At 42.1% G+C, this 14,243-nt stretch overlaps 1 protein-coding gene across 1 annotated transcript in view; it reads right to left on the bottom strand.

The window, feature by feature from the left end:
* The window catches only part of LOC124803225 (ornithine decarboxylase-like), a 117,000-nt gene that overhangs the window by 13,206 nt on the left and 89,551 nt on the right, over nt 1-14,243 (bottom strand). The window contains exon 7 of the mRNA XM_047264405.1: nt 11,338-11,353. Within this exon, the coding sequence (XP_047120361.1) occupies nt 11,338-11,353 (16 nt within the window). The remainder of the gene's footprint in view (nt 1-11,337; nt 11,354-14,243) is intronic.

The raw sequence follows: 14,243 nt of genomic DNA on the forward strand, positions 1-14,243 counted from the left end.
TTCTGTATAATTTGTGTGAATTTTAGAGGAAAACAGTTTTCAAACATGGTACTAACATTGTTCATGAATGTGTTATATTTTTCATTCATGTCATGAGCACTATAAACATCTTTCCAGTTCATATCTTTGAGCAGTTTTCTAAAACAGTCAATTTTTGGTTGATTGACTACTCTCCTGTACTCAGATTTAGCAGTCTTGATAATCTGCTTAGAATTTACATCTAAAACAAGGAGCTGCATGTCATGATCTGATAGTCCATTTATTACAGGTTTTATGATATGATTTTGTTCCTTTGATTTGTCTATAAAAATGTTATCAATGGTTGTCTTTGAGAATTTAGTCAATCTAGTTGGAAAGTTTACAGTGTGAGTTAGATTGAAAGACAACATTACTAACTGCAGTAAATGTTTACTGGAAGATTGCATTAGAAAATCTGTATTAAAGTCACCAGTAATCAAAATTTCTTTGTTTCTTCCTGTTAAATAACCAAAAAGAGCTTCCAAATGATTTATGAATAGATTATAATTTCCTGCAGGTGCTCAGTAAATAGTTACTATTATGTAGGATCTGTTATGGAACTCTACTTCTGTTGCACATGCTTCTAGATTCTGCTCTAAACAGAATTTATTAATGTCAATGTTCTTGAATTTATGGCAGTTTTTAATAAATGTGGCAACTCCTCCTTTGTCCATACCTACTCTGCAGAAGTAGGAAGCTAGCTTAAATCCTGAAATGTCTAACATATCTATACCAGTGGTCACTTGACGTTCAGAGAGGCAGATTATGTCAATTTGGTTAGATGAATTCATTTAATCCATACAAATGAGTAGTTCATCAACTTTATTTCTGAGTCCTGGAATGTTCTGGTGTATTAAAGATAACTGATACTGCATACTAATGGCATTATTACTGCTTTGGTGAATATGAACTGGCAGTTTCTGATTCCTTTCTGTTAAACATTGTTCAAATGGAGGCTGTATGCTAAAATCTGACTCCTGTTCATCTGTTTTCTCAAACTGAGTGTATCTGCCAATCTCTCTTAAAACTCGTTTTCTTTCCCCCTTCCCTATCCTAAAAAAGGCATCTCTCTGACGCCTGTGACCACTGGTATTTTACCACTTGTGACAGTGTCCTCCCTTACGTTTTCTACAATCAACCCAGACAGTTTTCCCTTCCCTTTCCTATTGAGGTGAAGGTCATGCCTAGTGTAGTCCCACCTATCGATAGCATCCACAGGAATCAAACCGATATGGGACCCTATATCTGTCCTAAGCAGCCACTCCAACTCTAAGTTCACCCTCCTGATGGAAGAGTTCAAATCGGGCTGATCATGGCATCTCAATACAGACACAAATCCCACACTCATATGCTTCGTTGCTGATGCTATCTTCACCAGGTCACTCTCTATGGAATATTCAGAGTCTCTGTCAATGCTATGCTGTAGGGCAGCTTTTAAATCATCATCCACCCATTCCTGGATGCAGCTGCAATGCTCAAACACAACTAGCTGGCTGAACAGCATCTAGTTAGCCTTGATGACTTTCCATATTGGTGGCTTCCCTTCAGGTAGTGCTCCATCTGGTATGTGAAATTGAAGTGGGAAATGGTTAATGGAATGGAAGTCATCTATGACCTCCCACTGAAAAGAGTCTGCAAAGTCTGGAAAACAGAAAGAGAGGTTGGTGGCTCAGAATGAATCAGTTACAGTACAGAAATGTGTGTGAGTACCTGTGTTGATGATGCACAGCTCATGGGAGGTCATGAGGATCTCCAAAACCTGACTGTGAGGAATAGTAGAGACCGAACCCCACAAAACATGATGGGGATTGAAGCTTCCAGTAGGAGAAATGGTCACAGGAGTTGTTCCAAAAGATCTATGAGCGCCTCAGAGTCGATCACATCTTGTGGAGGGAGATACAGTGAGCAAACAATGATCCTCTGACACCCATGAATTTCAACAACAACTGCTTGCTGGTCAGCAGCCAGGGGGAGAGCAGAGGAGTGATGCATGTTATTGACAAACACAGCAACATCTCCCTTAAATCTGTTCCCAGTCAGGTGATCCTTGCAGTGAAGGCTACAGTCACAAAGCACAGGGGTGTCAGTGGCTTTGAAACGTGTTTCTTGTAAACACAGACACAGAGAGCGTTCCTGCCCTAGTGGTTTCACTTCCTCCACAAGTGTCCTGAACCCATTAATTTTCCATTGTAATATGGATGCCACCTATTAACGGGGTTGCACTTTCACCCTACCTTTACGCCAGGGAGGGAATCCAGTAATAGATGGGGGCTCAGTCTTGGGGCGAGATGATTGGCTCACTCAGACATCAAGCTCCATTGGTTCTACCAAAGGGTCAAGAGAGATGTCAGATGATAAGATGTAGACTCATTGGATCATTTACTTCCCAACTCCATCAGTGGTTGTTTTTTGGCCTTTGATTTTTTTCCCTGGCTAGCCTTCAGAGCCAAAACCACAGCAGTGGTAGTGGCACTGCTCGACAGTGGACTGGACTGAAACTATGAAGAAGCAGGGAGCACCGTAATGTGAGAGATAACAGACTTGTCTTATGTTTTGGGAGAAAAAGTAGGCTTTGAAAGAACTGCAGTGGCACAAGTGCACTGGCAAACGCAGGTGCTAGTGCTGACACTAGCAACCTCCATATGGGTAGCAGCTTCGGTTTCCTGAACTGATTGAGAACAAACATAATGGAGGTAGCAAACTTTAGGGGCTGCATGGCCTTATAGATCTTTCTGATATCTCCATGTGAGATACATTTAGTTCTTTTGGTTTCTGGTACCTTCCTATCTTCAAGAAAGAAACTGCAGTCCCTACTTCGGACAGAGTGATGGCCAACACCTTCAAGACTAACCTTACTACATCTGCCACATGTGGCTGTTCCCTTACAACCTGAGGTGGTGTGCCTAAAGTGCTGGCATGTAAAACAGCCATCGGGTTAGGAAAATAAGGCCGCACACCAAGGCAGAGGAAACCAGCCTTAATGTGCTCTGAAGTTTTGTACTGCCAAAAGTCAGTATAGAAATGTCTGATTTCAAGAGATCACCATCCATGCATTACATTATGTTCTGTAAATCAGTGATGCTTCCTGGGACCACTTGGGACCTCTCAGCTTTCAGTCAACCAGATCCCTGCAAGTCACAACACCTTTGCTATAGTTTAAGACGTTGTGAAGTTCATTTTCTATTGCATACTCCAGGGGTCACTAACCTTTCTGGGTATTATTCACTTGTTGGGAATTGGATGTTTCTACCGACAGTGTCCCATTTCAAAAACACTTGACAGATTTTAAGCTTCTAGCAATTCTTTCTAACCCTTTTTGTAAGTAAAAAGGTGAAACTTTCTCAAAGCTCTCTTCTTTCCGTTTAATTACAAGAAACACATTCTGGCCACCAGCAAACATTCTGTTACTCAATACTTATAGAGTCTGTGTAAAGCCTAAGTCTGGAGGAGTGGCTACATGAGCACCCTTGCTTGATTGGGTGTTGGTACCTTCTAGAGGCCCACCATTTCTGCTGGGAGGAGGAAGAAAATATTTTGAAGGATCTATGATGGCCCTGCAAGTAGCTAGGGAAATAAAGGTCAATCTAGACAGACGCCCACATGCCTAGCTAAGCCTTATACAACTGAAGTGCGGCAAGTTTCCCAGAGGTTGTCCGCTAACAACTATTCTACCTCAACAGCCATGCATCTCATCAGCACACAGCACCCTTAAGATTGGGAACTTTTTACAGAGGTTTTAGCATCCTCATGATCTGGGAGGTCAAGCCAATATCCCCATTCCGTGTGACACACAACATTCCACAACCACACTGAATGATGGTCACTGAAGCAGGCCCAGAGTTTATGGCGACAAGAGCACTGGCAGTGCTTACCAGTCCCCAGCTCAGGAACCCTGGGATCGCCAAGTCCATTCTCAGCAGATGAATGCTGAACCCCTGAGGGAGCTATTGAGGGAATGGTAGATGAAGTGACATCTGTCATTATGATTTCATACGTAGAAAACTGTCCTGCCACCAAGAAGTACACAAACTGGAATGTACCTTGGTGGGATGAGAACCTGGAACTGCAAAGGATGCAGGCAAGAAGACTGTTTAATGCTGCAAGAAGGAAAAGACAATGGGCAAAACATCAGGAGGCCCTTGGAAAGTACAACCTCATGACTCAACAAGCAAAACTATCATCCTGGAAGGTATTCTGTGAGAACATGGAAGGTACAGTAACATGCACCAAACTTAACAAAGTTCTCACATGAATACCAAATAATTCAAGAGGCACTCTAAGAGAAGAGGGTGATTCAATCCCTGGGAGGTACTGATTTGCAGGAAACCAACAGGAGAACTTCCAATCTGCCAGAGAATGTGTTGATTACAAAAAAATCTAGTAGACAGTGGGAATATTTTAACCATTAAAGTCACTAGGGCCACAGGGAATCTTTCTGGCTGGACTGCAACAAGCAGGAGAGAGATTAATTAGATTCCTACGCAGACTATTTAGAGTCAGCATAGCAGTGGGAGTCTTTCCTATTGTTTGGAAGCAGTGAGGGTTACTTTCATTCTGGATACAGTTAGAAGTAATCATACCAGATGAAGGATATGAGATTGATGAGCCTGGCTTCCTTCCTCCCAAGGACTATAGAAAGACTGGTTAACATGCAAGTTAGCGAAGGTAGGTTCCTCACCATATAAACAACATGCATATCAACTAGGTAAATCATGCAAAACACCACTCCACTAACAGATGGGATGGTGAAAAAACACTCCACTATCAGAAAATTGCTTTGTGTTCCTAGACATCATAAGGGCTTTTGGCACTATGACCTCCAAATCCATGGTTAGATGTTCAGATGTGTGTGAAATCTTATGGGACTTAACTGCTAAGGTCATCAGTCCCTAAGCTTACACACTACTTAACCTAAATTATCCTAAGGACAAACACACACACCCATGCCCGAGGGAGGACTCAAACCTCCGCCGGGACCAGCCGCACAATCCATGACTGCAGCGCCTTAGACCGCTCGGCTAATCATGCGCAGCCCATGGTTAGAGGTGTAGAAGAACATATCATTAAGACCACCATATGTAGATGGATTAAGACCCTGCTGAGTAAACAGAAGGTAGAAGCCATCATATTGAATGATAAAATGGTGGTCAATACCACCAGAGGGTGTCTACAAGGAGGGTTCTGTCCTCACCACTTTGGAACATAGCGATGAACAAACTCATTAAAGACTTAAATACTAGAGGTTACTTTTGCCAAGGATACATGGCTGACATAGTCATAGCAATACTTGGCAAACTAGAGACTAAACCAACAAAGTTTTCCACTGGAAGGGAGGAGAGGGTACTTAGTGGCAGCTAGCTGAAAATACTACTCATAGGGTATGTTGGAGAGGTCTGAAGTCCCACAACAAGGGCTCCATCCAGGATCTGATTGAAGGGCTAAGATTAGCCAGCACATGGATAGGCACAGAGAATCAGCAGAGTACTGTGGAGAAGTGGATGTGCACCTCCAGTGCAAGGAGGTGTACTTTTAGATCTATTTCTGCACATGTGACTCTATGGAGAGAAGTTGATCCTTTTTGAGGAGGACCCTCATGGAGCTTGACCCACTGTCTATCAGTTGCAATGTGATGCTCACCAGCGGCCACAGTAATGGGAGACCAAGCCAAGGAGGTATGCTTGTATGCATTGCCTTACCATCCACCTGGTTGCCTGCCCATCAGGCATACTACTAATATATGACATACCTCCTCTGCAAGATGAGGAGAGAGATGGTAGCCAGTCTCAAAGTCAGGGTCAACCTCCATGGTGTCAGCAGGTACTCTTGGCATGTGTTGGTCCAGGGCACACTGGCCTGTTGCCATTGGGGTTGACCAGGGAGTAGGCACTGTACAGTTGCCATATGCTTTTCAGTATGTAGGTAGTGATTGGGTGACACCTTCTGGCTTTGCAGTTGACGACACTGGAATAAATAAAATGGCTGAGCTCACATCGGAATCCAACAACACATGCCTGTGGCAGACTTTGTGCAGATGTTTGAGGCAGTACAAACCATCTGAAAGTTGTACTTCCACCACTGCTCAGCTCAATAGTCATGTAACTACCTGCAGAGTCCAACAGCGATCATGTTGGGGAAATCTCAGGGCCCAGATATCACCACGAAGGGAAAAATGGTGCCAGAGAGCCCACGAAGGAGGCTTTGTCAGCTGTCAGGCGTGCAGAAGAGGGAGGTGTGACTGCTGTGGATTCATTCAGCTCAAATGGCGCCCTCCTGCAGGAATGCCTGATAATAGGCCAGGAAGTTGGAGAGTGTGCCATCCAGTGAGTGTTGATGGTAGATCTTCAACAGTTGATACTTAAATATTGGATGAACCATTCTTCCAGATCATTGGACACAGAGTAAAAGAGCACTATGTGGATGAGAGTGATTCCATTGGAAACACAGAAGGATATAAGCTCTGTGGACGTAAACTAAGGCCTGTTGTCCATGACTAATGTTTTGGGAAGACCTTCAGTCATGAAGATCGATGTCACGGCTTGGATCACATGCATGGAGGACACACAAGACATCTGACAGATGTAGGGAAAGCCAGATTCAACATCATGAATCATGAATGATGCAGGAAAGAGTCTGCAAAATCCAGATGGAGTTGTGATGGTGTCAGTGCCTTTGGTGATGGGAAATAGTGACACATAGGCAACTTGCTTTCTTTGGCAAGATGTAAACGTTGCCACCATCGTGGCAATGTTGGCATCAGTCCCTTTCCAACACACACGTTGAGGCACCAGGCGTTTAGTTAGCACGAAGATCCAATGACCATGGTGAAGCATGTGTATGATCTGGCATTGGAATGAGAGCATGGGAATGAGCCTAGCCCAGCCATTTTCACCCTGGAGCAGCAGGAAGCCACTGAGGGCAAAGATTTGACTTGTGATTCCAATAACTTTGAAAGTCTTGGTTGACCAAGTTCCAGCAATCTGATGGCCATCACCACTGGACCAGAATGAGGAAGCTTGCAAACAATCTTGTCTTCTGCTGAAAGCCAGGCCACCTGTTTGCATCAATAGAGAGTGAGGCAATGGCTTCTTCATCATTGGCATCCAAGTGGCAGCAAACTTCCAGATTGAGTCGAAAGAAGAAGTCCTGACCCACTGACCATATTGAAAGTAAGTCAGCATTGGCATAGTGGGGCACAGAGTGGCACTGGATATGGCAGGTCTAACTGGTGAGAAACAAAGCCCACTGTTGAAGACAGTGAGCAAATTTTGTGGGAATATTTGCATCAGATCAAGATAAGGGCAGCAGTGGTTTGTGTTCTGCCAGTAGAGTAAAATGATGCCCATACATATAATTGTCAAATTTTTTCAAAGCAGAAATAATGGCCAGAGCCTATTTTTCAATCTGTCCATAACTGCACTGACTCGATTGTCAATACTTTTGAGTGACTGGCCATTCCACACCAACGACAATGTGCTAGAGGACAGTTTCTAATCCATTATCAGATGTGTCTGCTGTATCAACCCAGGGACTGTGGGACCATAAGCCATCAGAAGGTTCAGCAGTTTTGTGATTGTGGCAACATGGGGGATGAACTTATGATACTAATTCAATTGGTCCAATACAGACTGAAGTTGCTTCACATTCTTCAGAGGTGTAAAATTCTGCATATCTTTGACATATTTTGGGCAGACTGCCAAACAACAATTATGTCATCCAGGTAATTGGTCGCACCCAGCAGTTCCAATATATGATGTTCTCTATACCTCTGAAATATCACTGGGGCGCTCATAGTACCAAAGGGCAGTTGATTCTAGTGGAAGATACCGAAGGCAATGTTGATCATAAGCAAGTCCCATGATGCCACATCCAACGGAAGCTCTAAATATGTGTCCTTAAGATGAATTTTCATGAAGCTTTTGCCATCAGCTAGCTGAGCAAGAACCTTGTTCACCTTCAATATAGGGTAAGAATTAACTGTGCATTAATGGTGTTCTTGAAGTCACCACATATGTAGAGGTAGACGTCCAGTTAGTTGACCAGCACAGTGGATGGTGTCCACTGACTGCTGGAAACAGCCATCAAATGCCAGCATCCTGCAAATGTTGCACCTCTGCCAGTAACTTATCCCAAAGGGCAAACAGGACATTAAGTGCCTTGAAAAAACAGAGCATGACCTTCAGTAGGAGGGTGATGTGGGCTTAAAATCCCATGACACCAGTAGTAAAATGAACAATACTTTGAGTGAAGAATTTTCTGTGCTGGGCTGGATGCTATTGGTTGTATCATGCACTTCAAGCACCAAAAGATCAAACAGATAAAGTCCCAATAAGTCCGTTGCCCCTGGTGTATCAATTACAAGGAGGTGCATCATGCGTTTTGTAACACCATGCTGAAGAAGAGCTATTAACTGTCTTTTGACCACCACTATGTCATTGCTTTAACTGCCAAGGCACTGGTTGAATGTTTGAAGTGGAGGGTAGCCTAACTGCTGATAGGTGGTCCATGGAAAGATCAGACAGGTAGAAGTGGTGTACCCCTGAAAATTGCCTAGGTGGCCATCGACAAACACCTGCAAGGTCATTTATCAATCCCACATGGGGAGTACTGTGTGGATGTGGAGGACCTCTGAGTCTACCATGTCAAGTTCTTCTACTGGGAAGGATGTGTAAGCAGACTTCTACTTTGTGACCTGTTTCATCACACAAGGCACATTTGGCACGGAAAATCTCGCACTGGCACACAGGATAGATACTTCTTGGAAGTGATGTTGGTGAGGTCTGAAGTCCCACAGCAGTGACTCCATCCATGCTCTGATGGAAGGGCTAGGATTAGCAGGCACATGATTTGGCCCATAGCATCAGCAGAGAACTGCGAATGAGTGGAGCTGTGCCATTATAAATAGCAGGTATGTGGAGGTATACTTGTAGATCTATTTCCATGCATGTGACTCAGCAGAGGGAAGTACATCCCCAGTGAGAAGGATCTCTGGTGGTACTTACACGCTATCTATTGGTTGTGATATGACGCTCACCAGTGGCCAAAGTCCTGGAAGGTGACACCTTGGAGGTATGCACTTACATGATGCCTCTCTGCTTGCCTTGTTACTGGTCCATCAGGCTTGCTTCTGATATATGATATATGATAGAGGGGACAGTGAAGTATTTGAGGGTAATACTGGATGCGAAACTACCTTGGACCTCACACATAAAGAATATATGTTCCAAGATGAAAGGTACTCTTATGTGTGCTTGAAGAGCCTGTGGTAGAAATTGTGTTCTTTGCCCCAGGAGTGTGTACTGGATATACACCACTGTAATAAGATTTGTGATAAGTTATGGGGTTACAGTATGATGAAATAAAGTGCAAGAAAAGGTGACTGCTAAGGACCTTAGCAAGGTGCAGAGAGTGGCCTGCTTAGCCATAGCAAGTGGAATTAGCAGCACGCTCACTATATAGGGGAGGGGCCCAAACTGGCTATGCCTCCATTACACTTTTGGGTTATAATGGAGGCAGCAGCAGAACCATAAGTTTAAAAACTGGAAACAGCTGGAAGCTTTTAGGAAATCCAGAATCCCACACCAGTGTAGTGAATTTGGCAAATATACGAATGCTCAGGGAAATGCTTGTTGTCTATACAATAAGTTCCAGCTGCTTCAATACAACTTTCACGGTAATAATTAGAAGCAAGGCATTATGGAATAATGAACTGCAATACTGCTCAGAAGACAGTCTGGTCTGCTGACAGGCTGAAAACAGATGAAGATGCTGGGGTGGACTACATGTGGTCTATCCTAGATTAGAGAGAGCAGCCTTCTGGGGAAGCCAGCCACAGTATTCCAGGCAAAAATATCTGCTGTTAGAGTGTATATGAAAGAAAATCTGCAAAATTGCTACAAAAATTGTGGCACCAACATTCAATGAGACTGCCCACCAGCTCTCAAATCTCTATCAGCTCCTGCAACAAGATCAAAGATCATTTCAGAATGCCATGAGGCCATTGTAAGACTAGGGGAAAGCAACAGGGGGGTTCCTGGTCACTCAGGAAGCAGTGGAAATGAACAATCTGATAAGTTGGCAAAGCTGTCACTTAGGTGTTGGTACAAACAAAACTGTATTGCCAGAGTTGGAGGCAAAACAGACTATTGGACTAAGATCCAGAAACAGAAACATGTCAAGCTAATGATTCTAGAACCACATTTTCAGAGAAGTTGTATAATTCTGTGCTCATAGTAGGACTTTATGAATCACCTACATGTGATGGATATTGAGAAAGAAGTTCCTAAATGCAGACCATGTGGTAAGGGGAATGAAACAACGCCACATATAATCTTCTAATGCAAAGTGTTCAAAGCCAAGAGACACAGAATATTCAGGTTATTATTTCCAGAAGAAATTGTGCCTGATGAAAAAGTTATAATGAAAAAGTAGTAATAGCAAGCAATGGAAAATCGTAACAATATAATGAAAAGGATAGTTGCTACTCACCATATAGCGGAGACAGTGAGTTGCAGGAAGACAGAGCAGAAAGAATGTCAGATAGTAAGATTTTGGACAACAAGGCCTTTGACAAAGGTCTTGGTTGCTGAAAGCTAACTTTCTGACAGCCTTTTTGTTGTTCCTTTCTGCAACTCAGCATCTCTGCCATATGGTGAGCAGCAACTATCCTATTCATTATATAGAAGTAGTAATAAGCCTCTTGTAACTCTTTCATGGTATCAGCTGTTTACTAGATTAACAGAGAGAGAAACCACACATAAAACTCAGTTTTGATATGGGAAATAGTGAGCTAAGAACACTGTTGTTTTGTCTTCCTGCATAAATTAATCAATCAAGCAATAGCTATGAATGTTCAACAGCTTAAAACTATTTTGTATCACTTCCTAAATAATCTGTGTTGCCTAAGTCATCTCATTCATAAAAACTGTCAACTTTTTCTGCAAGATGTTCTAAAATAATCTTCACAAACACAATAATGTATGTTTCACAAATGGGGAGCGGTAGAAAGGTGTGACTTGTGGCACAATGCTCAGACACACTTAGAGTCTTAGTGGGCATTTAACAGACTTCAATGTGTGCACCATATGCAGCACACAGGATACCTGAACAATATTTCAGTTCCTCCTATCTCTGGTCTGGCATGTGCTCATTAATGTATGCAATTGCTGTTCTGATGTGAGCTCACAGTTTCTGCAGGTCCTGCAGTGGCATCTGGCAACAGTATCCTTCACAAAGCCCCAAAAAATCTAATAGGGTTGTATCTGGATACCTTGGGGACCATGATATGGGTCCTCCTTCGCCAATCAAGTACATTGGAAATGCGTTGTCCAAAGCCTTTCTAATGAACAAGACCCACTCAGTAGGGGTGCCACCCTGCTGTAGCATGATGTCTAGTTGCAGTTCTTTGACCTGTGGAGATGCAAACTGTTCCAGCATGTTCAGATAAAATCTCTATTGACACCTCTGCAAAGAAAAACAGTCCCACCACACAGTCATGAAGCAGACCACAACACATGTCTACTTTTGGAATGTCACACACAATTTCCACAATAAAATGGAAGTTTTCACAGCTCCAAATCCTCACATTGTTTTGGTTTACCTTCCAGGACACACGAAAGCATCACTTTTCCAGTTAGTCTGTGTCATAGTTGATTCAACTTGGACTCTCAATTGCAAATCTTTTTCACTTTGGTGTGCCATAGATTGAAGTGCATGCAGCAGCTGTAGTTTGGGCTCAAGGTAATTCTCTGTTGGACACATTCCACATCTACATTGCTCATGCTCAGATGCCCAGAACTTTTCCTCTCCATGACACTTCTGGATTCCTTTAACTCAGAGTACCACTGTCTTATGGCCAGATGTGATGGTGGTATACTTTGTGAAGTGTATGGAAATTCTACTGGACCTGGGTGTCAGATAAGATCGCTATCTGCCATTCTACACATTCTGCCATTTTTGGCAACAACTAACCTGGGAAGAAGAGCACAACTAGAAATAGAGACTGTTAGCCCTTTTCTACATAAATTACAAATTTATTTTGGCATAGAGATTCTTCAGATGCCTTAGGAAGTCATCGGACTGTTCATCACCATGGCTTGATATGACTAAGGTACCATCGACATACCTGCACCACACCTCAGGTTTACCAGGTGCCAAGTCCAGTACCAACTCAGCGAAGATATTGGCAAACACTGAACCCATGGAAATATAGTCTAGAAGTGTCTCAAAACACAACATTTGGCAAAGCAACACATGGGTAGAAGAAATATCAGATATGGCCATTCTGCCATACATTCACATGGTGATGGGCAGAACTGGCCACTTATTGTGCAAAAATGACATGAGTATGATTTACAAACCATCCAAGAAGATCAAAGTGTGTCTTTTGGAGAGAAAATCTGCTTTTCATCTTAATTTCCACAAATGTTAAGGAAAATGAACAATCAACTTACAAATTCCATTCTCGTAAAAATATGCTACCTGATTTGCCAACCTATAATGAACAATACCACTGAGTGAGGTGGCACAATGGTTAGTACACTGGACTCGAATTTGGGAGAATGAAGATTCATGTCTACATATGGCCATTCACATTTAGGTTTCCTGTGATGTCTCAAAAATGCTTATGGCAAATGACAGGCTGGTTCCTTTCAAAGGGCATAGGCAATTTTCTTCTACTTCATTCCCTATGTCTCTAATAAGCTTATTGTATCTGAGAAATTAAACTCTATAAACTTCTTTCCTTCCCAAACAGTACTTACCTAACCCTTTGTAACTGAATAATTTAAATTTAGGTAAAGTAGGTAAAATTGTGTACTTTAGTAAACATAGTATGAGAGAAAAATTATTTAAAAAAATAATTTCTCCACAATTTACACTGTGTAATTCAGTTTCTTATTATAGTACTAATGCTGAGGATCCCATCTTGGTGGATCTTGCAATGGTTCCTTGCTAGGTGTACAACTACATCTGAGGAAACTTCTGTATTTTCTTCTCCATCTCTTGCAAAATTTTCCTTGTCTGTTTCAACCTAAAACTTGTAAGCAAAGTCAGTTACACAACTGAACACAAAATTCTTTTTCTAACCACACTTTTGCAGTTTGACATGTACCATTTCATACTGTTATGAGATTTTGCTCAGCACATTTGTTCACCAACAGCCAGATATTGCTCAAGTGGCATTTTACAACACATATCACTGAGTTTATTTGCTAGCGGTCTTATTTTGAACAACCTGTTACAGACAGAGTCTTTAGTAGAAAGCAAATAGCTGTTATCGCTGAAGTGAATCAGCTCTCTCATCTTGAGCATCATGCATGAAATAGTTGATTTCTGAGGATCGTATTTAAACAATGTTGCATTTCTGGATCAGATAAATGTCTTCACTTATATGTATAAAGCAGAATAGTTTCCAAAATCTGTCTATCAGAGTGTATGACATGAAAGCATACCTGTTAAATACAGTGTCAGTTAAGTCTTACATAATACTTGTTTCTGACTTTTGTTCTGCAAAAACAGTGGACTTCAGATAAATATATTCTTGGAAAACAACTGACGAATACTTGCAGCAGAGATATTTGGTGGAATCCCTGGGAACTTATAAGGAAAATGGAATGCTGAAGCACTGCTACATTGTGAATCTTCTGTATGGGATATTTACTGCAAATTCAGGTACATCAGGCCCATCTATATCCCACTGGTCTTTGAAATGGAGATAGGAAGCTTAGTAAGTTCCTGTGTACATCAGGAGATACAAAAAGGCACTCATCTACAAACAGGTTGTGTCTTGTACATCAGAGGAGATCCCAAACAATCATGATCATCATGTGCATGTCAGTGTACTTAGCAATGTCAGCTATCAATTTATCATCAAAATAAAGACAGAAAACTTCCATTACAGACTTTGGTGGCTTATACAAAATTGTGTTGTGTAATTTGGGTCTTCTCCTATGACTAACTGGTTTTATCTGCCATTCAGTCTGCCCATCTTTACTGACGTAGCAATTTTTAACAACAAATGACATTGAAATTTATCACTTGAAGGGTAAACCACATCTGAATCCATACCATGCTCATTTATTTCAAAGTTGTCACTTCTGAACTTTCCTCAGATAGAGACTGTCATCAGTTCATTGCAAGTTTGATGTAAATCCCTCATCTGTGAGAAATGTTTCTGAAAGGACCTGAGAATCAATGTTGGAACATACTGTGTAAAAAAGGACACTCCC

Source organism: Schistocerca piceifrons, chromosome 6, assembly GCF_021461385.2.
Source record: "Schistocerca piceifrons isolate TAMUIC-IGC-003096 chromosome 6, iqSchPice1.1, whole genome shotgun sequence".
NCBI classification, from domain to species: domain Eukaryota; kingdom Metazoa; phylum Arthropoda; class Insecta; order Orthoptera; family Acrididae; genus Schistocerca; species Schistocerca piceifrons.